Source organism: Motacilla alba, chromosome 6, assembly GCF_015832195.1.
Source record: "Motacilla alba alba isolate MOTALB_02 chromosome 6, Motacilla_alba_V1.0_pri, whole genome shotgun sequence".
Classification (NCBI taxonomy): Eukaryota; Metazoa; Chordata; class Aves; order Passeriformes; family Motacillidae; genus Motacilla; species Motacilla alba.
Window position 1 is genome coordinate 15,267,186 of NC_052021.1, and position 25,364 is coordinate 15,292,549.

The 25,364-nt window shown below is 40.0% G+C and overlaps 2 protein-coding genes across 5 annotated transcripts in view; one reads left to right on the top strand and one right to left on the bottom strand.

Moving 5' to 3' along the window:
• VCL (vinculin) overlaps window positions 1–20,168 on the bottom strand; it is a 54,817-nt gene extending 34,649 nt beyond the window's left edge. For 2 of the 3 annotated variants that reach the window (XM_038141142.1, XM_038141143.1), the window contains exons 1-2: window positions 19,743–20,168; window positions 2,749–2,819 (exon numbers count right to left, since the gene is read on the bottom strand). In XM_038141142.1, the coding sequence (XP_037997070.1) occupies window positions 2,749–2,819; window positions 19,743–19,910 (239 nt within the window). In that variant the 5' untranslated portion in view covers window positions 19,911–20,168. The remainder of the gene's footprint in view (window positions 1–2,748; window positions 2,820–19,742) is intronic. The other variant, XM_038141141.1, reaches the window with a different exon arrangement.
• LOC119702688 (basic salivary proline-rich protein 2-like) overlaps window positions 19,907–25,364 on the top strand; it is a 50,549-nt gene continuing 45,091 nt past the window's right edge. For both annotated transcript variants that reach the window (XM_038141149.1, XM_038141150.1), the window contains exon 1: window positions 19,907–20,989. In XM_038141149.1, coding sequence (XP_037997077.1) covers window positions 19,909–20,730 — 822 coding nt within the window. In that variant the 5' untranslated portion in view covers window positions 19,907–19,908 and the 3' untranslated portion in view covers window positions 20,731–20,989. The remainder of the gene's footprint in view (window positions 20,990–25,364) is intronic.

The following is a 25,364-nucleotide window of genomic DNA, read 5'->3' on the forward strand; positions in this document are numbered from 1 at the left end:
TTGGATAGTAAGTACTCTGTGGAGTGGGTGTCATCACTCTGACAGATACCTCTGGTTCCCATTTTACATTATATCACAGCTCAGGCAGTCATGAATTGCTGCAGAAAAAGTTCTTGCACCCAGCATAAAGCAGCACTATTCAGCAGTACTTGTGTCACACTATTCAGCAGTACTTGTGTCACACTATTCAGCAGTACTTGTGTCACATTTCTGCAGTAGTTTAATTATTCAAGTCTTGCACAATTTGCTACATTTTGATCAAAAGCTTAATACAGTAATTTTAAAAATCTCTTTTCCTTAATCCTTTACTTGTCTAGGTGAAGAAGAAGCTGGAAATTAACTAAAAATTCCACACATCCTCAAAAATGAGCACTATCAAAATTACATGTTTGCATACAATTCATCAAGAAACAAGAAAAAAGCTTTGATCTCATTTCATGAAATAAACACTCCCCTCAAAAAATCGAACCCCCCTACAGCCACACAAGATCACACACCAGGCACACAGCATGATAAATACTGTAGTGGATTGTATCAAAGGCCCATTTAGCTCAGCATCCTGTCTCCAATAGTAGCTGCAAGTAAAAGCCTAAGGAAGGTTAAAAGCAGGATAAGCATTTATCATACATCCTCTAGGCACTCTCCCATCCTTCAACTATTTCCAGTTCTTGGAACTTCCTGCAGTTTGTGTATTTGATGACCCACAATAGATCCCTCTAAGTCCTTAGCTATTAACCTCCAAACCCACATAAAGAGTTTTAACAGTACACGACTAGCTGTACAAAGAATCTCTCCCTACTTACCAACTCCTAGCTTAAAGCAATTCCCCCATCAAGTTCTGCACAGGAAAAACCTAAGTTTTCACCTTCTCCATGCAACTCATACTTCCTCAGACACTGTCAGGGCCTCAATCCCCTCTGTCACATTTCCCAGGCTGAAGAGTTCCAGTCTACTCAGCTTTGCCTTATACAGAAGTAATCCTATGCCTTTGTTCTCCAAGCCCTTCTATGAGCTTTTCCAGTCCTACAACAACCTTTTGAAATTTGTGTCAGGACATGCAGTATTCAAGCTGCAGAACAAAAATATATTGTGACATTTTTATCTCTCATTCTTTGATGATAAACCTAATGTTTTATTTACTTTTACATTATGAACAGGTAAGGATGCTCTCACCAATGTACAACAGCTCAAAGACTTTGCTCACTATTGGTAATGGTCAATTCAATCATCCTATCTGCCATCAGATCTGCTGCTCTCCCAAGCATGCATCATTTCAGATACTTAAAATTCATTTAATCCACACTTACCATCAAATCACTTCAATTAACAAGGTACTGTAATTTCCCAGAGTCATTCATTAACTTCTCTGCCCTGCATAAAACTTGGAGTCATCACTAAATACTTTTGCCTCACAAGTCAGCCTGGTCTGCAGAACATTTATTAACATGGTGAAACGCACAATCCCAACCAAGAGCTCCACAGTCCTACTGATTTCCTCCTGCTATTGTCAGGGTTAACCATCTAATCTTTTCTTCCACTTTCGATTTTCTTTTTCATATAAAAATTTTTCTAATTACCCTGCAGCTACTTCACCTTCTTAAATGCCTCTAGACCCTGCCAAGTTTGGAAATCAGTGTATACTGTATTACCTGGACTACCCTTTCCCCTGTTTGTGATATTTCTAAGAATACCAATAGATTTATAAGGCAGAATTTCCCTCCACAGAAACACTGTCGATTCACCCACAGCACAATACATATAGGTGAGGTCTCTCTGTTCTCTAATACAGAATTTCTAATCATTTATTCCAAAAGCACATCAGACCTATACATCTCCTGTTCCCCAGATTTCCCTAGACAGTTTGTCAGGCTGTAGCATCACCTTGATTGACATACTGGTGGTCTCAAGTGACAAGATACTTCACTAATAATTCAGCTATCTCATTCTTGAACTCATATGCTAATACCACCTGGTCCTAAGCATTATTTTAATAATTCATTTTGCCACCCTACAATGCAATAAACAAAATCCTTACTGACTGCCTACCATAGATTTTCTCTTTAGGCATCACCTCCCTTCTCCTTTTTATTATTTTCCCAGTTGTCTCAATGCTTTCTTGTTTTGACTGTCTGCCTGTTTGTTTGGTGTTTGGAAATATCAGTAAAATACTCAGGAATTCTGTATTCACTGGACAATGCTAACAAAGAGGTTCCTACAGGTAGTAGAAGAAAGTTACTTCAATAGAAGTCTGTCAGGTGGCAATAAGCAGCTTGGAAATTCCACAATAAGGTGTGATGTATCATTTTTAAGGCTTAAGGCAACACATGGAAAAAGTCAGCTGTCCTTTATATCAAGACACAGAATTAAGAATGTCTGCTGTAAGGGGACTGTCTACTACACTCTCTGCATTAAGTCACTGCTCCTCAATGTCTTAGATTTCCAGGCAGTTTTGCTATCAGCTGCCTATACTGACAAATTCACATTTTCTCATCAGCCAAATAAATAGAAAAAGACTGAGACACCACATTGTCTCTGACACTTCAGGCAAACCTACAGGAGCACACAGCTAAGCACCATTGTTACCCTGAATAATTTTTGTAATTATTTTTAAAGGAAAAAATACCATATATATGTACTTATATATACAGAATGTAAAAAGACAAATCCCTGCTGCCAAAGAGGTTGTTCCTGACATTGGAACAGGTTTCCTGTCCACACAATACAAGATTTACAATAAAATTAGTTTACTTGATAAATGCTGGTGGCATATCCCTTTTCAAGATCTGGTCTTCTGTTGTCTGCACAGTCTCTTTTCCAACCTGCAGGAGAAAAAAGACATACTTAAGAATCAAAATTTCAATGTCAAGGCCAGATAAAAGCAAATAGTGAAATAACAAAAAAAAAAAAAGCTTTGTACTAATGACAGCTCCTTTCACGGGGTTCCTGTTGCTGTGTCTGCTTTTGAGATCACTATATAATGTGGCTAACTTAATGCTTTAGAAATCATAAGTTGTTTCCTATCAACATCTCTACTAAATTAAATGACACACCAACACACTTCTCCCTCTTCCTACTCTCCATAGAAACAACACTATTTTTTTCCTGCACTTAGCTGTAAAAATTTAATCTCTGAAGGTTTCCCGCTGTCCTAATCTCCACAAGTCAGAAATCAAATTCAAAGATAAAAAAAATTCACCCCCCTTTTGCTAGCAACTTAGTATGTTAGAAAAATGTAGTTAATTACTGAGAATGCACCCCACATCCACACCATCATTTAGGCAAAAAATAATTATGCAGAAGCCAATAAAGAAAGAGAGTAAGATCTGGTGCTTTCTATACGCTAGCTCTTGTGTTACACAATAGAAGTCTTTATAATTGGTAGCTGACTCTCTGAACTGTGAGATCACCAACTTGACAAAATATTTCCAGCTCCTTTGTTCGCTGTATTTTCCAGCTGAATAACCTATTCAGAAAGGCATCACAAAGCAGAAGGTCTTTAAACCAGACACCACTTTGTGTTAAGAGCTGCCAGACCTGCTCAAGCTACACAAGATAGCCCTGAAAATCCCTGATCAGCTGGTGCTTAAAGATTCACTGGGTTTGGACAGAAGATGCAGTGTGTCAGTATGCACAGCACTTGCCAATTCTAATGCTGTACAGCCTTCCAGAACCACTGTTTCCTTGTAAATTTTTGCTGCTTGCCAAAAACTCTCTCCCTAGTCTGCTCCTTTTCAGAGGAACTTCACAGAAGTCCATTGCCTGAGTATTTTATTTGCTTCAAACAGATTGAGCCTAGCCTGCCTTTTTTTTTTTTTTTTGGAAATCTATTAGTACTACACTCACAATTAGACACACAGATACTTAAAAGTAATGGAAGTGCAAAAGAAGTTAAATATCTTGAATTTTATGGCAGTTTTCTGTCTCTTGTGTTCACAGCAGGTTTACAACAGTCATGCACTGTCCTAGTGCACAGCACTGCAGTGTTGCTTTGATTACTGAACCTCATGGCAATGCCTCAGGAGCATGATTCTAAATGTATCCCATGACCCACCAGAGAGTATGTCTTTGTTCCAATTATTTCCATTGCACTCAGGAAACACATTCTTTGTATTTCTCACAAGCTTGCATGGATACGTGCATGATCAAGATAACACAAAAAAATTGAGTAATTCCAGTAACTCTGAACTACACATTGTTAGACTAAAGATTCTCACCAAGTGAAAATCAAGAGCATTACTGCATTTACAAGGACCATGCCTTCAGGATTTATTTTTCTGCAGCTGTACCAACCTGCATACAGTTGAATATATTGGAAAAAGTATAATTTTAAAGAATGCAGAAAAAAAAGCTTACAGTGTGGGGGGCACTTCAAGTTGATAGTCATTTTAGCAATTGTTATTTTATATTGGCCAGGTATACTAGACCATACAAAAAGCACTTAATCACTCATTCTAGAAAGGATAAGTCTCTTCTATAAAAGGATAGATCTAGGTTCAGTAATCAAAGAAGCATTATCAACTACTTGTAGGCAGATGTGTATCTACTTTATACGTCTACAGATGCATGTATGTATATATATGGACTTTCTTGCTGTAGCTAGCAAAGTAGCTATGTAGCTATCTTTAGTCTTCAAACAGAAGTAACATATAGGATAAGAATCAACTCCTATTGTTTGGGGGTTTTCTGTGGAGGTTTTTATCCTCAAAAAAAACTGTCCTTAACTCCAATGACATTTCTCTTCCAAGTCCATGTATGTCCTCAGCACTGTATACTACAGAAGGCACACAAGATTTCTAGTAGCTTCAATGATGCTCAATTAAAGAGGTCCACTACCTTTCTAGTAAAAAGGACTTCCAACCTTGTTTTAAGCACCAACACAGAATGTACTCCTGAACTTGTTTAAATATAAAACCTTGTTTGCATAGCTGTTATTTAACGTTTCCATTTATTGCTCCTTGCAGTCATTGCCAAGGTATATAAATGGCACATAAATAAATGTACTCCATGTAATATTTAATAGGAAAAGTCTTACAACATAAAGATACGTTAATGAGTAAAAATATACATCCTCAAGAAAGTTTAGTGGGTTTGCCCTTCTAACTTTGTGGTTAGGGGTTTTTGTTGCTTTGTTTCCTACATAGTTTTCACAAGATCCTGTTTCTTCAGATTGAACTCTATATGGCCTAAGCAAGTTTTGGACACATTGCAGTGTAGCACAAGGTAACAACTACCTTCTTCACAGGGGTAGAAAGGTAGAATCCTCATTTTCTCACCAAGAAAATTTTTTTTTAATTTTTTTTTTTCCTTGAAGATGTAATATCTACACATTCCTTATTTCAGGCAGGTAGCTTGTCCAGCTTCGTGCGAATATAAAACAATCATCTGAGAAACACATTTTATTTCTAGCCAACAGTACACATGTAGAAAAAACGACAGGATTCCTGCTTGGGTTTTGGATATTCTTACCTCCTAAGATGATCTTTCCTCAAATTACTGGGAAGTGACAGACTGATACAGAAGCTTCTGCTATTACACAGTGTTGGAGTGGCACTTAGTCATGGTTCCAAAGAAACTGCCCTGACTAACACACTAAAATAACCATAATTTCAACACTGCACTTTACAGAGTAAGGGGAGCTCTCAAGCAAACCTGACAGGTTCCTAGTTACAACTTCTACCCCATATTAATTTCCAAACTCTTTTGAGATTACAGACAAATCAGTTGAATAAAGAGCAAGCTACTTTCCTTCTTGCTCTGATCAAAAAAGCAGGGAACAAGAGGCAGACAAGTCAAGAAATTTAGAGGAAATGGGACACACTAAAGTCAGAGGGCATCTATATATATATGGCCACTGAAAAACTTTCTAGGAATGTAGCTATAAGCAGGAAGAAGAGATTGAGATTTCCTGCTCCTGCTTTCAGCCTCGTTTGTCAGTCTTCTGCAAGTCCTATTTGCCACTGATTAGTACAAACCAGTAAGCTGTAGGCTTTCTGATGCGGAGAATTTTCTTCACAGAAAAGAAAGAAAAGGTTTTCTGGCCAAGTTTCTTCCTTATAAGCAGTTTTGCAGGTTTTTTGTCATATCTGCTTCTACTGCAGGAAAAATAAGACAAGGCCCCTTGCCCACCTTCTTAGCCTGCTAGATGTAGCAAACAATAGCTGCTCAGTGAGAAGGAGAAATAACTTCATCTTCTGTAATTCTGTGAGAGTTTGTTTAAACAGACAAGCACCCAGTGATATCTAGCCCTTTTTACTTCTCCAGTTTGAAAGTAAAAACTGCACGTATCACATCAAATAAAACAAAAATAATTAAGATGTGAGTCCAAAGTTTATTGTTTAAAAAAATAAATAAAATGACCCTTAAACAAAGATTCCTCTGAATGCCTCTGTTGACAATACTAGTTTGACAATTTGCCAAATGTGGGAAAAGACATTTTCCTCACAGCTTATATGATTTCCTCCGTTAAAAGGGAAGATGACCTTAGAAGAATTAGTTCTTGCAATGATCCAGAAACTTAAGTTAAAACATCTGTCATTTTAGCAAGGAGCCTTAAAATATTCCTTCACCATCACCCAGTGAACACAGAACAGCCCTGGCTGTTACCCCCATGGCTCCCCCAAGAAATAAGCTGCAGTATGAGTTTTGCTTGACAAGTGCCACACAAAGTGATCTAGGTCCATATGCTGTAAAAGCAACTTCATCAGAGGACAACTAGATAAAAATCCACTCCCTGGTTTATGCATTCGTCCATGTCTTGCTTTCAGGAAGGACTGTGATGATAGTAGAAGCATTAAATCTCAAATTTTTTGTTCACCAGTTGAGTCCTATCAAGTTCCCTGCAACTTCTCCACACATTTCTTTAGATGTCTATCCCAAAAAAAATAAAATTAAGTATTTGCTTTAATTCTACAGGGATAACAGTCTCTACATTGCACAGCCACATCTAGAATCCATCTCAAAATGAAATTAACCAGTACTTTCCACACATCCTGCATCTTCAAGTAAAACTAACCTAGATATCATGACTAGGAGCAAAGAATCAAGTTGAGCTAGAAGCAAGCCAAAGTCACAGCAAATTTAACCTAACTCCTTGCTGGCATAGATGAGATATATTTCAGTCTGGACTGAAAAAATACAACGTGGGCAGAGAGAAATAAATCCTCATGAAAGAATTTTTAATTCAGGTTCCATACTGAGGGGTCTTACTCACACAAGACAACATAAGGAAAATGATGACTGAAATTTATGATATCCAGTTGTGAGCCCTATACCTTTCAGAGCTCTCTCCTTTGACAAGGCTTGTCCACTGAAGGCCTAGAAAGGAAGCCCTTTATCCCACACTGATTCAGAGACCAGTTTGTCTCTGTAGCTTCAGAAGTGGCAAGGGCTCAGTAAGTACCTTCCAATTGTTCAGTTTTCCTTTTGTGAAACCAGTCAGAGCCCAATTACATGGAACATTTTTTGGAAGAAGCTCTGGCAGGAAAGAGAAGCAAAACAGGACTTGGCTGTTTACCTTTGTTCTTATCAGTCACAGGATTTTGATCGCAACGCGCACTCTCATTACATACACTGTCAAGAAGATCCAGTTGTTGGTATTCCTTTCTATTTCGCTCAGCTCTTTTAGAAATACAGGTGTTGGAGTGAATGTTTATCACGCCCTAACCCTTAGCTGCCATAATCCATGCGGTAAATCTGTCAAAACAGGATTGTGTTCATCCTGGCAGAGCAGCCTAGCATCAAACTTTGTCAAAAGCAAGTCAAACAGCTTTGGGGTACACAATGAAATTACTTTGTCTCATCTGAATTTACAAGTCACTCAAAAATCATCATATACAAACAGCTTCCAGCAAAGACACGACTTTTGCAAACTCTGAACAGAAAAGTCAAGCAATGTTGAAGTGTTTTTAGAAAAATCAAAGTGAACAGGTTTACAGGTCACTCCTCACCATCTCATCCTTCTCATTTAATACAACTGAAAAAGTGAGTCTTAAGCTACAACTTTTTTTTTTAAACACGAACTTTTATTTTTCCTTCAAAGACTCTCAGAAGCCTTTAACAAAGCAAATTTCCAATCTCTTCATCATTCTACTCATCTTGCTTTGAATTATAAATAGGATTGATATGCCACTTTCAATCAGTGAGTTTACCACTGGTTTAAGAAGCTTTAGAGTTTTCTACTTCTCTGTAGGTGAACAGGCCAATATAATTAGAGATGGAAAGAAGTCCAAAGAAATGTGCATCTAAATTCTCCTCCTGTTTTTAGTTTACACCAAATGAACAATGCACATATCCCAGCAGTGAGCCAGTCCCAACTCTGGCTTGAAGCCAGGCCCACTGGTAAAGAAACTGGTGATTCAGAGCCTATCCCCTTGTCCTTTCAGCCAGCATGGAAGCCGTGTCCCGACTCCTGGTTTTCTCAGGATTGCCATGCAGATGCATTCCACCCATAGCAGGGTACAATTCCAAAGTCATCTGGCAAGCAAATTAGAACACACCAGCCATCTGGTCCCCGGCAGCAGCAAACTGAACCTACCTAATCATCTGCATTGATGATTAACAAAAATTTAACTGGCTTAAGGCTAAGGAAATCCTGCTATCCAGTAAAATACAGAACTATGAAACAAGAACCATATGGAAAATAGAAAGCAACATCATTTGGATATCTAAAGACTTCTTCATGCTGCTAGTACCCACTAACTCTGTTACCAGTACAGAGCTGAGGCCCGGATGGTTTGGCTAATTACAGGATTAACTTCACAGAAGTTAAGTAAACACATACTGATTATGTGATATACTTAACAGAACTATCATAATTTGGAAATTAATTATTTTATGAAGAGTTTCTTTTTCCAAACCAGTACTTCAAATTAAAATTACTTTAGGGCATTATAATTCTACTTCAGTCAAATAACATAATTCATATAAGTAATCTCTAACCCTTGGACATTTACACAACTCACCAGGAAAAATAAGATACAGCAACTGGAGTCTAGAAATGAGATTGAGAGCTGCAAACAGCTACCTTCACAAGAAAATCTAAAGACAACACCACATACCAAACAGCATTGCAGACTCCAAAAGCTCTTCCAGTTCATTTCCATGTACTCACATATGGGGTAAAGAATTTCAGAGAACCTCTTAACATAAATCCTGCTGCATGTGTCATTTACACATATTAGGACTGTACCAAAAGATAACATGATTTTGGAGCTAAGTTTTCTCATTATTCAGATGCTTGTCTGAAAAACAAGAAACCAAACACCATGATTCTGTTGGTAGATTTACACCATCTTTGACAATACGCTAATATCTGCATGCTGCAGAGGATTTGGTGGATGAGGATCTCCATCATGTCCTAGAAACTCATATGTAGCCTGTCCTCCCAGCATTTCAAGTGTTAAGTCAAGTAGAAGCAACCAGAAAGCCTCAAGATTAGTGAACTTTTTGGCCCAGTTGGCAAGAGAGTAATACTAAGAAGTGTTGTGATAGGAAGTGTGCAGATCCTATCAAATGGAAGGCAGATTTGGCTCCAGATACAGCAGGGCTGCCTAGAAGAATCTGTGATTCTCATACAGATAAATATTGTACTGCAGCCTCTCTAAACCAACCCAAGTTACAGCTACACATAGATAATAACTGAGTCCACCCAGTTTGTTTTTCCCTTCATCAGGAGCACAAACTAACTTATTATTGTTACACAGATCACAACAGAGGTTGGTATTCCAATTACCCACACGTTGGCACAGATATTCAAGAAGCTAAAAAAAAAGCCAGGACAAAATGTGTTTTCTATTACTTCTTGAGTAACTTTCAAATGTAGAACAGTAGTGACGCTTCTTTACTGTTCTGCATCTGAAATTTACTGATGTAGTAACTGACTGTATTAGCTGCAAGGCAGATGTCCAACAGAAGTGCCTTAATTTCCCTTGGCCATTTAGTTAACTACCAAATCTGCTGTTACCCTTTATAATCCATTTTACTTTTTGAAAACACTCCTGATTTGACAGATATTGCTACCTAAATGAGACATTTAAAAATGTCACAACTGAAAAGGTAGGATGGCTACCAGGCCCTGAATTTTAGGATCTTTCAGTTATATGCTTGTACTGACTTCTGAAAACCAGACTATTCAACACTGATTTTTCTTCTTCCACAGAAAGAGTGGCACCACTTCCCTTATCAGCTCTGTCCTAAAGGATCAGTGGTTCCAGAGAACAGATTTTTTTTTTCCTTAAGTTCATGGCAGGAATGGTTCCCTGCAGGAAGACAGAATAAGAAAAATACACTCATCTAGAATTCCTTTATTGATAAAGTAATATTTTTCACTATGTCTCTATGTATTGAAAATATCTTCACGTGCTCACTAATATATGACTCAAGCAGCAGAAAGTCACAGCATTAAATCTTTTGGCATAAGCTCTGCAACAGCAAATGTATCTTGACCAGCAAGATACATGCTACACAGCGTTCAATAGCAATTATCCACCTTCTGTGGCACTGGACAATTTGTCTTTTATAAGTCTCATTTTACTTGTCTAACAGCTATTTCTACTGTACACTAAGTTCATGGTGTAAATTATTGCTCCCATTTTAAATGAAATTTTATAATTAGCTACAACAGTATCTAGTTACATTAAAGAGACTTTAACTAGCTATGGTAGGCTGTTTTCCAAGGGACAGTACTCATTCACAGCACCATTGTAAACGTGTGTCAGAAACTTGATATCACGTGATTATTTCTCAGCTTGATTTTGCTTTCAGTGCTCATGACCACTTATACCAGCTCTGCAAGCAATTCAGCATGTATGAGATGACCTGCTCATATACAGAGTCACCACAAAATTTGCAAAGCATTAAAAAGCAGCCGTTCAGCAAAAAGAGCTGATAGAGAACATTAAAAGTCAAATAAAGTAGTGTCTGATACAGCATTAATTCCTAGTTAGATGGAGACTTATTCAGCATTAAAATTAATTTTTAAATCTTAAACTTACTATATGTTCATATAACAAACCACTATCATATTAAAAAAAGCTTTAAAACCAACTGCTTTCAATAGCAATTGATATTTCTTTATTGACTCACTCTGAGAAACAATATACTTTCAAGAGACTAAGGATTTGGGGTTTTTGTAGTAAAAGCTTATAAATTATGGCATGGAAGCAAATCTTATCAGTGCAGTAAGATTAAAAACCTCCTTTTACCAAGGGATGACATAACCAATAAGATTAGTGTAATCCAATTCCTAGTTGTCACTGATTCTATTGAGAATTTTTATCATTTAATTAATTCTATAGACCTAATTTCTTTCACAACAGTTATTATTTTCCATGCATCTAGAGTAGAATTTACTCTTGGCCACTTTTACAATCAGCATTCAGCTGTTAAAACTTATTACCACCCAACTTTAAATCAATGCTTTGGACTAATATTAATATACATTACATTCCAGTCCCTACTGGAAAGCCTAGCTCACATAACACTGAAATCTGTGACAATTCTTTATACCAGTGGATTTGTTTGGCCCTGCCATTGCAGGCAGTGCATTCTGCACATGCTTAACAGGATAGACAGACTTTATCAGTAGTAGCTTCATGTTAGAGCTATACTCAATTCTCTTTTGAAACAATGAGGGAAAATTAATATAAGCAAGCAACTTGAAGGTTACAGTCCAGTGCCACATAAATATGTAGGCTAAAACTGCTTCTTTAGTGAAGTTCCCATGATTAGCTAAGCTGGTCAAAGCCTGGGTTCACCTCTGGCACACAAAAGGAATAAATCTAGTCACTGTTAGTTCGAAGTTGTAGAGAAGCAAAGCCTCTATAAATTGGTCTTAAATATTTAAATTTGACATTTAATCAAAAAAGACATTAGAAAGTTCAACTTCTTCAAAACAACAGCTTTTTTTCTTCTTCTACACTGAAATTTGTTAGCATTTTAGAACTCCATCTTGCCAGGCACTCTATGTACACAGTATCATCCATTTCACAGGCAACAGTAAACCAGAAACTGTGTCACATTGCAAGAAGGTTAACAAATCAACTCCACAACAGGAAAACTATTTTAAAGGGCCACCCATTTCTAACTGTTAAAATCCTCTTACAAGTCTAACAGACATTAATGAAAAAGTAATTAAATCTTGGTGAAATAAATATATTAGAGATGAAGTTTCTGTACTAGCTACTAGACAGGAGCTAACAATCATTACAGACGTCAAGCTGGGAAGAGAAGGAAAAAACATTAAAATCAGACCAACAAAAAGATACAGTCCTGTCTTCCTGCTTCAACAGCAGTGGGCTGGGCTCAGATGGTCTGACAGCTCAAGTGCCAGTGGAATCTAGTCTGAGAGCTAAGGAATGCAGGTTTTGCCAGCATTACCTGAGGAGAAATTAAAGAAATGCCATGCTATTATAGGGTTTTTTTTTACTCAGAGAAAAATTCAAGTTAAAGTAAAACCTATCTAACATTTACTGAGGTTCCCATTCACCATGCTTTGACTTTCTTGAGAAAAAGAGAGCATTTTATAGGTGTGGCAAAGACTCAAAGAGCACTTCACTTGCTACAGTTAAACCAGTGGTTTGTAATTACTAGGCCTTCACAATCCATTTTTTGTCATTGGATCAGGGCAAGCCAAATAAAAAGTGACCTTTTTGCTACTACTCTGTAGTTCGAGAGAAACCCCATTTATTCCTCTCTATTAATCAGCACAACTATTGTGCTGCAAAAGCTGCAAAGACAGCTATGCTCATGGAAGTCATTATCACTGTAGTCCAAACACTAGTCAGTTCAATTTGTTAGCTCACCTAAAAACCTGTAAGGGTTATGCAGTAATTTGAAAAAGCAGTACTTGGAAGAAAACTTCTTCTGAAGTGTAAAACCAGAAGCTTTTGAAGACTTAGCTGAAGGGCAAACAGACACCTGTATACACACTCAGAGGCTGAAACGTGAAGCACCTTTTCTGATTTATCTTGACCAAAGTTACAAAAACCCCTATGATTTCAATAACAAGCAGACACACCAAAACAAGTTAAACTTCCAGTAACTTCCATCTGGGAGCTTGATGCAGCTCTCTTTTTCTAGTGATAACTCTTTAGATAAATATTCAGTGCATCACACACTTCAGTATTAAAAACCTCCCCTAAGCAAGTACACAAATGTCTGTTCACAACTTAGAAAGTTTTTCATTCAGTTATGTATTAATACATCCCGTTTTGTACTGAAGAGCTTAACTTAATGTGTTCTGAAGTTACACATTTCTCACCCATGTTTTGTTTGGGTAATTTTTTATTAACCTCTAAAAGGAATTCCAAATCTACAATCCAATATCACTGTGTGGAGAAAAGTATCTTCTTGTTTCAAAGTACAAAGCAAAACTACATCACTCTCTAAAGTTACAAGACATCAGGAAGAATTAATTGCTAAAAACATTGGTCCTTAACACAGGTTTAACTCTTCCCACACTGGTGTATTTGACTTATGCAGAAAAAAAAGCATTTAGTAAGTTTTTCAAAGCAGGAGTGGTATTCACCAGATTCATGGCATATGGAACTTTTTAGCCCAACTGCCATTTAAAGACTATCCATTCCACAATAATAGTCTCAGTTTTTATGTCCAAAAAAGCAAGCTGCATATGAGGAGACATTAACAATCTCTATGTACATTTAAAGGAAAAGAGAACAAAAGATTCCTTTTAAAGCTGATGGAGGAGACTGGAATAAATTAAGTATCCAAACACAATAACAGAACAAAGAGATTATTCCATTCAAATCAGAAACTAATTAATCACTTATGTAAAGATGATTCCTAACAGATAAAAGCAAGAAAGAAGTTTATGATGTGCTTTTGTTATTACAGTTGCTTTCTGTCTGATTAATCACTCTTCTCCCAGCCCCTCCCAGCCCTAATGGGGTTTATCCACTTTCTCAGAGAATATGGCCACAGCTCCCAGAATGGTAAATGATCCCTGAAGAAATTGCTGTACACTGAAGGAGGATGTTCTAATTTATAAAAAAAAAAAAGGAAATTATTATTTGCAAAACACTAATCACAGTTTTCTACTACTCATAGGTAAGACCCAGAAAGCTGTAGTGAAAAGACATTCTCTCATGAGATCTTCAATCTTATTCTAGTGCTCATTCACTTGTCACTAGTTTTGAGTTCTGCAGAGTTCAGATTATCCGCTCTTTTGACCATTTCTTTCAGCTTCAAAATGTAACAACATAATAAACTGGAAATGGTGAGGTATAGATCTATACATATCCCATGACAAGTTACAAACATCAAGGAAAAATGCAAAATCCACAACCTCCTTGAGAGTCATCTTTCGTGCTGTGTAGAAATTCTGCAAGGAAAAAAAGCTTATCTTTTTCCTTTCTTCTCCATCCTTTTCCAAGATATATAAACATATTGCAAGCTAATTTTTCCCCTCAAAAAAGAGAAATACTAAGCTGCTCCCAACAGCTCACTCCTCTCTTTGTAGCCTAAGTTACAGGCAAGACAGCTATGCAAAAAGAAAACTGAGGATGATACAGCTGTTTTACCATCCACTCTCCTCAACAGGCAGACCATTTCTCCTCATTCCAGGTGTTATCTGTGTATTTGACTTTTGCTGCTGGAATCATGACAAGGATTTCAAGGCAGGCTGCATTCTTCACAAATTCATTTAAACAGGTGATTGCCAAGCTGGTGGTTTGCAGGTATCAGTAGGCAATTTACAGCCTGTCCAGGGAAGATGGATAGCCCTTTCCAAATGGCCATACAACCCCAGGCAACTTCTCACCTGTCAGAGGCCCGTGGATGCAGACAGAACATGCCAGTGGCTTCAGGTGATTACTGCTTCTTCCTCTGCTGAGACAGGACAGCTGCTATAGCTACAGTAAATGCAACACTCCCACCGTTAACTCTGTTGTTTAGTTTAAACTTTATGTCTCTGCCATAGTACTGGTATTGAGTTCCATCTGTTTTAAGAGCTATCTGGGTACTTTTAGTTGTGCCTAGATGGGGTGGGCTTCAGCTGGTGGCAGTTTAAGGAGACCAACCTCACAACTTTAGGAAGTCACAAAAACCTTTGACACACATGACTTTGACCCAGCAGTACAGGGTCTTTTTCCCATCAAGTACAATCTCCAGTCAAGCTTAATTTTACTCTAGACTGGTTTTATTTACATTTTAAAATAGTACTTGGCCCAGACCTACTTAAAGGAAACATCTGATAAACCCTGACTATGAGACAGGAGATTTATAATCTGAGAGACTCTTCCTGATGATTAGCCTGACCTAGCTAGTCACAGTTAGTAACTGAGATACAGAAAGGTGTCAGTAGTGTTTCATAAGCATCCAAACCTCAGTAGGTAAATAAAGTCATATCACAGCATCCAACAATAACACCTTCTTGAGAAATGCGGTCATCAGCAATTTAATAGCGAGTAAAGCAATTTTTTCCCATTAAAAAAATAATATAATAGAAACTGGAAGCATATAGACACTTGTGAAGCAGACTCACATATAAAAGGACAACACGGAGGATGGAATGGCAGAAGTTGCATCATCAAATAGACAAGTATTGTTTTTTCAGAGCAGATCTCTGTTCTGAAAGATCTCAGTCACTTCGCTTGTTACCATTAGTGTCTTAAATCTTCCACTATGAACATTTCATAGGAGTATCATCATGCTCAGGTGCCCCAAGCTCTATGAAAATGAAGGACATGAAAACAGAGTAAGTCTCAATTGGTCTCAGATAAAGCAGGTCTTTTAGGCCATTGACCTCGTTCAACAGCCCAGACTCTGAAAAACCAACACCTCCTTGAGCTGCTGAGCCTGCTCCAGTATTTTAAATAGCGTGCTTCTACTACCTTAATTTTCACACAGAGAATTCCAACCCAATCCGTCAAACTCAGCAGCTTCACCCATGGTATTGTTGGCATTTGGCAGAGCAAGGGCAACACTGCTCTGAGGCAGCTCTGTCTGAAACAGCAGAGAGAAGTGACCAGAGCAGGCTATGCCTGCACTGACAGAATGCCAGAATCCATACAAAGCCCTCTGGAGCTTACAACATCAGAGCAGAATTTGCTTTCTCTGTTTTGCAATAATATAACATTGGTCTGAACATAAATGCTTGTAAATTCGCTACTGCCAAGTAGCAATTTTTCTTCTCTTCCATGAAATAAAATCATATATATAATGTGTGTGATTGGTTCACCATTTCTGCATTATCATCAGCCATCCTTGATAAAAATCCCTGTTTTTAAAATAGGCTAAAAGTCTGGTGAAGTAAAAAAAAAAAAAAAAAAAAAAAAAAAAAGCCAAAACCAACCAAGAAAACCAAATAATTATGGGGAAAAAAAAAAGCCTGAAACAACTAGAAAATCACTACGTGGCTCATTTCCTCCCTGGGAAGTTTGACTAAAATTTCATTTAACTTTCCTCTAAACTAATAGGATGTTTAACAAGCTCAAAATTATTCCTATTAGGTAGCCTTGACTATTACCCATCACCAGCACCACTTTTGTTGACTTACAGTGCCACATCTTTTATCTAAAAGAAATACCAAATGCCAACCTTCCCATAAGAGGCACACCACACATCCACTAAAAATATAAGCCAATACAAACATTAAGATTTTCAATTAAAAGAAGGACCAATTTAGTACATTCATAGTCTTGTGGTATCTAAAGCCTCTCCCTCAAATTCCTGGCTCTAGTCAAAGTTGATTCCTGTGTAAAAAACTTTTGATGTTACCTCCACATTATGTTTTTGCACAGGCAACAAGAACTTCACCCCACAGTTAAGAAATTTCATCAAAATGCTTCAAACCAATTTGAGAATTATTGTGCAAAAGCTATTCCCCAAAAAAATAATCAAGATGCAGTGGAAGCAAACTGTCACATACTGGAAATATAATACCAAGTATTTATTTGGTATTTTACTACAGCAATGACTAACTTGTAAAAGACTTAGTTATTTCATTAACTTCAACAATGACTTGGACTGTCTCTCTTCTCCAGGATTACTTTACAATTAGGTCCTGACACGCCAGTATCTCTAGGATAGGTCCACTTGAGCATGCAAACTTGACATTAAAAAAGCCATGTAATTTAAGATGGCTTCAGGCAAACCTTGAAATACAGCATAACCATTAATGACAGAAAACACAGACATGCATGCCAAAAGAAAAGTTCTCTTATAGAGATCTCTAGTGAGGGTTTTGAGGAGGAGGACTCCCTTTTGACTTACCTAATGGTCCTAATGTAAGACTCTCATAACTATCAACCTCTATTCCATCTTGAACAGTGTATCCTGCTCTCTCCATCTCAGGAATGTTCAAGTTATTGCACAGAGGTCCTTCCTTATAGCCATATAGTCATTTCCTAGCCCATTTCCCCTCACAGTACATCTTCCAGGCCTTCAACACAGTACATCTTCAAGGCCTTCAAACACTGCTACTAGCAGTTATGCACAGACATGATAGTTAGATCGATTAAAAATTGCGTTTTCCAAACTGCAGAATCCTTACTATAGGCTGGGTAGCTGGAGAGTAATGCTGCTGTATATGAAAACTTATCACTAAAAAAACTCCCTGCTCCTCAGTACTTTATGTACTTTGTGATACTCACCCACTAAGAACCCTGAGCAGACAGTAAGCAACACAACGAGCCAGCAGCCACATTACTCTCTTGGCTGCGTGGATAACTCCATCTTTGCTGTCACCTGGGAAGCCACCAGAAGGCTCATAATTCGAGAACCTGTCTGCACAAATTCTCCTGCTCCTGTGAAACTGCTGTTTCATAAATCACCTTTACACTTCAGAGCAATGCACTGAAAACAGAGCTCCAGATAGGAAACAGACCTTTAATTCTGTACTTTTCCTAATATAGACAAAGCTGTATTTTAACAGATCAGAGCATTTTCCTGGTAACTACCACCTCAGTCTACATCACTTTTATTGGCTCTTTGTGAATAAACACAGAAAAAATAATTCAACAATCTTTCCTTTTATCAAATTAGCAGGCAAGAAGAGAAAAACAGAGGATTCCCTAACAGTCCAAAATGAAAGATCTAGCATTAGTAAACCACAGAAGGAAACTAAATCTGTTTCTGTATTTCTCTAATAACTGAAATTTTATCAGATCAAGTTTCTTCTGAGATAAAGGTGGGGTGAAGAAAATTAGTCACACAACCCAGTGTTTCAGGGTTAGCTCAGAGAAGCAAAGCATTATTCCAACATCTTCCTTTCAAGGAAAAGTATTTCATACACACAGGCTTTGCACCCTTACAGCCAAAACACCTATTACATCAGTGAACTGCTGCAGAACAACTGTTCTTCATAAAAAGATGAGTGTCTGCTATAGTCAGCAAGAAGCACAAGTATTCTGGACAGACTGTAATATTTATAGTCATGGCAACCAAGAGACCTAGTTACACTGTAGTAAACTGCAAAACCTCCAAGTGGCAAGTTATTCTAGCAGCAGCGAGTAGTACAGGCCAAAACATGATTAACACATCACATACATTAGTCATCTTGACAGCTTCTTATGCCCACAAGTCTCATGATTTCAGTGCACTCAAACACTGGTTAACAGTGACACAGTATTTTAACTTGCATAGCTATTCATTTTAAGGCAAAGTTTACTGGCAAGGGGTATTTCTCGCTAGGAATTACTTCAAAATTTTACAGGATTCAAAAGGAGCAAGGAAGATGTGATGGTCAAAAATGTACTCAGTATTTGTAAACAAGCTTAGCAAAGGTGGAAGGTAAGAATTCCCAGGTAATTCTTAATGCACTAGAAGAGTAGGCAATGTTACAGTGCTTTCTATATCAAAGAAAGTATTTCTGCCTTGCAACAGTTCGTTATTCTTTTGTTTATTATAAAAGTGCTAACAGCACTGAAACATTTCAAATGCATTAGTCACTTGCACTTCTCATACTGCAGTGTCCATACTGCAAGTACTCAGATCTTAGAGACAAGCTCTGCATAACCGCTTTCAAGAAGTCGAAAGACTCAGGCCAAATTTCCGTCACCTTTAGCTTACCACAAGCAAACAGTAACTCACACTCGAGGCTAAGTAACAACAACAATTTACAGCTCCAGACTTTCCCTGGAAGCCACAGGTCTGTCCCGCCTCAACTTCTGCACTGATAAGGAAGGGCCAGCCCTCACCGGTTTAAAAATGAAACCCAAGTGCCTGGGAGGTTTGGGCTTTATTATTGGTTGGGTTTGGGATTTTTTGGATAGGCTCACGCCAAGTAAGTATTTTGCCTTTTATAGCGCATACACTTAAAATAGGAGTTTCCTAGGCAGCAAAGAACCACACAGCGTATCAGAGCCATCTGTGAAGCGTTTCGGGGCGGCTATGAACCGCAGCAACTACCGCGCTTTACTGCACTTTAATGTGATGCCGCTCCTCAGGTGGGCAAAGGCTTCTTCGCTCCGAGACGGCGAGCAACTCGCTGTTGGGACAACTCGCTGCTCCGCTGCACGGCTCTCACGGCTCCTTCGCCGGCCGGAGCGGGAACAAACGAAGGTGGCTTTCAGGCGGGAGCCACAGAGGTCCAGACAGCCTTCCAACTTAACCCTTTCCAGGGCCCCAGCACCGCGCCCAGCCGGTCCTCACGGGGCGGAGGCCGGGACACCTGTCCGCGACAGCCCGGGGCGAGCGGGCGCCGCCGGACTCCCAAGTTGGCCGCGGCGGCCAAAGTCGCTCCCAGGAGAAGGCGCGGAGGAGGCGGGCCAGCCGCCGCTACTCACCCGCACCAGGTTGCTGACAGCGGCCTGCACGGCCGACACGGGGGCGGTGAGGTCCGGGATGGCCTTTCCGTCCACCTCTCCCTCCTCGTGCATGATGACCAGGTGGGAGATCTGCTGGGCCACCGGCTCCAGGATGCTCTCGATGGTGCGCGTGTGGAAGACGGGCATGGCGGCGGCGGGGTGGGGGGGCCGGGGCCCGAACTCAGCACAAACTCCTGGTAAACTCCGTCCCTGCGGGCTGGCGCCCCACAGAGAAAGCCGCGGCCTCCGCGCGAAGAGGAAAAGGAGGAAGAATAGGAAACCAAACGCCCACTCCGAGCTCCCCTCGCCCCGGAGCGGAGTGCGGCACACGGAGAAGCGGCCGCCGGCTCAGGATTTCGGAAGCGGGACTCGAACTCGCTGCCCTCCTGCCACCCGCTGGCAGCGCCCACCCCACACTGGCGCCGCTCCTCCGCCAGGCGGTGGCTTTTCAAGCGCCACAACCCACCCCTCCCGCGGCTCCCGCCCCCGGGCTCCTCGCCCAATGGCCGAGCCGGGGCCGCCGCTCCCAGTGGCGCAACGCCACGTCCATCAACATTCCAGATCCTCCTTCCCCCTCCACCCCCCGCCTTTCCCGCACCACCCGCCTTCCCAACCAAGCTCGGTTGCGCGGGCGCTGGTTTCCCAGCGTCGAGATGACGTCAGACATTCTGGTGTCCATATAAGGAGACGATTAATGCCAGGGTGCCGGGATCGCGGGGGGCGAGCGCGGTGGGATTCCTGCGCCACGCCCGCCGCCGGAGCAAGTTCGCTCTGTTGGGCTGAGGCGGAGCGTGACCGCCCAGCCGGGCGCGTGGAGCTGGACATCGCTGGGACCGGGGTGGCCGAGCGAGGTGGCGCTCCTGGCCGGACCCGCTGTCCCCAGGCTGCTCGGGGCGCGCCGCTTCGTGCGGGGTGTGCGTTCTCCCTGCAGCCGGCCGTGCGCGGCCCGCCCTGGGCGCGGCCCTGAACGCTTCCGCCCACACTGAGGAAAAGAGGCGAAAGGCTGCGGGCGCCGCTTCTCGACCGCGCTCCGCTTCTGGTGGGGGGGGCTGTCCCTGCCGTCCCGCTCCCCGCGCGCCGCCCCTCAGCGGCTGAGGGGACACGGCGGGCCGGCGCTGAGGGGGCGGCGGCCCTGAGGGGCGGCACGTACCGGGAGCGTGAGCCTCGGCTTGGCTTTCACCGCTGTGAGTGGTGATAACAGCGGGAGTTTGTTTAAATACACTCAGGTGAGCGGTGAGGTGTCGGGAAAAGGAGTACAAACCGTAGTCAGTGCAACATAAATCCTCACTTTCCCGTCGCGCCGGTGTGGGAGCGTGGCTGCCGGCCCCAGCACGGCTCGGGCTGAGCCCGTACGAGCGCTGCCCGCCCTCCGGCGTGTCCCGGGCACGGTCTCTTGTGGCCTTGGCAGCACTCGTGGTAATAAAATAAAACGCGAGTATGGAGTTACGCTCCACGTTTCTTACTTTCTGTAATAAACGAGCACAGGTCCAGATTTGGAAAGTCATTGCTGCCTTGTAGGTGGTTTTATCCTTGTGCTGCTATTTTAAGCTATAAATCAATGTCCCTGTCAGACTAGGTTGCACTCTGAAGCGGTCCAGAGCAAACAATGCGTTTTCTGTGCAGGTTTTCTGTGCAGGGTTTGAACACAGCCACTCCTACCAGAAGACACAGGGACGTATAGAAAGTGCTGTTAAATCAGTAAGGCTGGTGTGAGCTCAAGGATCTCACTGTAACTTGTACCAGCATTGTCACTGTTGGAGCTACTGGGACAACTACAAGTTGTAGGCCTAAAAAGCGATGAAAAACAGCTTTTGTGCAGGGTTAAGAAATCTTAGCAACACCTTTAGCTCAGAAGTTTTCTTTTTGTTTTGGTTTATTTACTATTCTCTTTGTAGTATGATGGAAATTGTATTTCTCTCTGTGTGTTTATTGAATCTCCAGTAGTAGAAATCACAGTACTAACTTCCATGTTGTACAAGCCCACTGGGTTTGGAAAGAGGTGTACCTGTAGGCTTGATAACAGGTAATCAAATGATGCTATTGGCACACAAAACTTAATTACATTATCAGTCTTTCAGCAGTAATGAGTGTTTTAAGCTAATTGAACGGTGCATTGTAAGAGTAGCTTATGTTGTTTGCTGTTGCCTGTATAGCAGGTACCATTTTTAGCACATACATGCCTAGCAGTACCTCTTTCACATACTGTGGATCAGTAATAATGAGAATAGATAAAAATCCTTCTGGACAGCAGTGTGCAGGATCTGGAAGTTGCAAAAAGCAATTAGTCCATGTCTAATAATCTGCTAAATTTTGTTTTGTGGAAGTATACAAACTTAATAAACCCCACATATTCGGTCATTTCTGGGACTTGCACATTAGCAAACCTCTTTGATTAAAAATAATTGCTTTAGATTTAGGTTTGTGTGTACTGACTTACGGCTGAAATATGCACGTGTTGCATATTACTTTCAGGAAAAAGTGTTATCTGATCGTTATAAAAGGCTGATCTGGTAGCTCAAATAGGTGCAGTTACTACAGGCAAATTAAAATACAGAACAGATGGAAATTTTTGGTGGCCTCCTGGAACTTTTCCTGCCTACAGGACCAAAACCTATACTTGTATTTGGGATGTGTTGGTAAAGAGTAAGCAATGGATGATTGAATTTTAAGTAAAAAGTTGTTTTTTTTCTTTCTGTGGTAATATCCACCTTAAATGTAAATCTGAAATTTGTCACGAGTTTGTTGTAGAATGGTGTTACTATACTGATAGCTCTAGTGTGTAGGTGACTGGCGCAGGAGGAATAAATTTCATGCCTAATAAACAAGCTCAGAGAAAGAAAGAGCAGATTACTAAGGTGTTTGACAATGTAACTTCACCACAGTGGCCTGTCAATGATGTGCTTTGCCATTATTTAGATGACTTTTGCCATGAAACCAGGTTAGGTTTTGTTCAGTTCTGCATCTTGGCTGGCTGTGTTCTAGGAACTGTGATGACACCAGCACTTTAGAATTTTTATACGCTGACTCACTATCTGAGCTAGATGGGAGCAGCCTATTACAACTGGAAAATTTACATCACAGTTGTCATCCAGCTCCTGAATACAAACTTTGTTTCATCACGCAACACCACTTGGTTCCCAGCTGCCCTTCTATAGCTGTGTTCTGTTGCTGTGCAGACATAGTGGGGCTTCGGTCAGCAGAGAAAGCTGCTACCAATTCCCTGTCTCCCCCAAGGGGTTTCTTGCTAGAAGTTCTGATAGGAAACCAAGAGTGAAAATGTAGTTAATTTTTTTCATCTTCTCAGTTACTGTGTCAACTGCACTGAACCCAAAACTTTTTTTTTTTAACTACACTACATTCTGAAGTGGTTTATTGTGGAGTAAGTATCACAACAATTGTAACAACAAAATTCAAGGAATGCTTTTAAGAACATGAAACATGTAAAAAAAGAAAGGTGAGCATAATAAATATATATTTTTGTGTATTTGTTCTAGAAATTGCTAACTAGGGATGAGGTTCAAAAAAGCATTTTTCAACTTTTCTTCTAAAAATTGCAGGTAAAAATATATTATTATGTACATGCAAAGCACATATGATAGTGTATGTGCAGTTACAATTATACAGTCTATTCACAGTGAGTGCAAACAAAAAATCTTCCTACTCTTGTGCTAACATTATTATTAACCTGCAGTAGACTTTGGTGTTTCACAGAGCAGCAGGTGATTTTCAGGAGCTTGACTCCTACACTGGCTCAGAGCTTGTCAATGTAACTGACTCCCTGGTAAACAATCCAAGCACTTTATTTACACTAGGTGACCATTTTAATAGTCCAAACATTCATTTTGCAAATAGGGATTTTGGCTAATATTTATGGTCATATGGGCACAAGGAAATTGAGGCAAATAAACCAAAGGTGTCAAATGAGTTTAAGTCAATACTATTAAACATCATGTGGATGTTGTTGTTTGGCTTTAAATGGCCTTTGCTGCACCACGATTCCTTTCCAAGAACATGCTTTGTGAGAGCAGTAAAGCTCTTGTCATCAAGCAGTTAACACAGCTGCTGCATCTACCAGCTGAGATGTGGCAACTAACTTCTTGTATGGTCTCGGTGTATTTCCTTGAAAAAGTTGTTTTAAATTACTCCTGTTGATCAGTTTAAGCTTCCCCTGTTTTGCTTTGCTCTGAAAAGGACGGATATCTCAGGTGAGATGCCTACAGTAAGTTCTCACATTTTTTATCTGCCTTGCAAGAATACATCTTGATGCTCAGTCCTTGATTAAGTGTTTTTGTGTGCAGATATGTTCAATTTCATTTCAAAGAGCTCTGGATCCAAATCAGCTTCCAAGATGATCTAAACAATACTTGATTTTTTTGGGAACAGGGGTACATGTTCATCAGTGCCTCTACAGGCTTTTTTCCTGATTTCTAATGTTATGTGCTTGTATGTATCAACTCCTTTCCTAGTGGTTCCTTGTATTAGATTTGACTTACTCAAGTATTAAAGCATGTGTGTGTTGGAAAGTGTAAGTTTGGTCTGAAATTTTAAATGTTCTGCTGGTTTGGAGTATCATAAGTTATTTATTTCCCTACTACAGGATTAACAGGCTCGGAGTTCTGCAATTCTGTGTATGTTCAAATTCACCATGAGGTCAAAGCCTTTAGACTGGGCAATGCTTCTTGAAAAGCCACTGGCTGAAATTAAGAAGTACTACATGGAGTAATAATGAAATCTTTCTACACATGCCTGTATGTGATTGGTTTTTAACTGCATAATTGTAGAGATATTTAACATTTTCATAGATTCTTTATGCCGTATATAATAATCTGATTTAGTGTCCAAGCTAAAGATTTGTAGCCATATATTAGTAGATACAGGAGTTTACTGCCATCAGCGAATACTAAATGGCCAAATTAGGCTTCAAAAAGAAAATGCTAGATAGCACTTAATTTCTGTATAAATTTATAAACTCCCTCCATATACAATGGAGATATAAATCCACAGAATAAATATACTGTTTTGACATACTTTTGAGTTTCTTGTCTGTGTTCAATTCAGTCATACATTTTGACTGAAACTCTTCAAAATGTCTCAGAGGAGCTTCAAGTAATTACAATAGAGAAAGACAATTAACCTAATGCAAAAATACTTCCTTCTTCCTGCCCCCTGATCCTGAACTTGCAGTTATTTTCACATAATTGGACTTTGTACTTGGGGAAAATTCAGTAGGACTCATTGTAAGATTGCTTTGTGAACCTTCTTGTTCTCTGTTCCACATAAATGCAGTGGTGTTACAGAAAGACAGTGTGTATTCAACACTGGCACTCACGATTTTAAAGATCATTAGGACTGTAGTGAGAGTTTTATCCCACTGCAAAGGGAAGAATCCAAAATGACATAGATTCATGCTGGGCCTGAAAAATCTGTTGTCAGGGCATGTGATTTGTTTTAGAATCTCTTCAGTCTACCGAAAACGTGATCATCTTTCTCTTAGTCTCCTCTATAGCTAGATTCCTAGCTATTAAATATCAAACTGTGACTTTTATCCATAGGGAAAATCGCTGTGCTGTGCCTTGCTTTCCTGTAGGTCTTAAGTGTTAG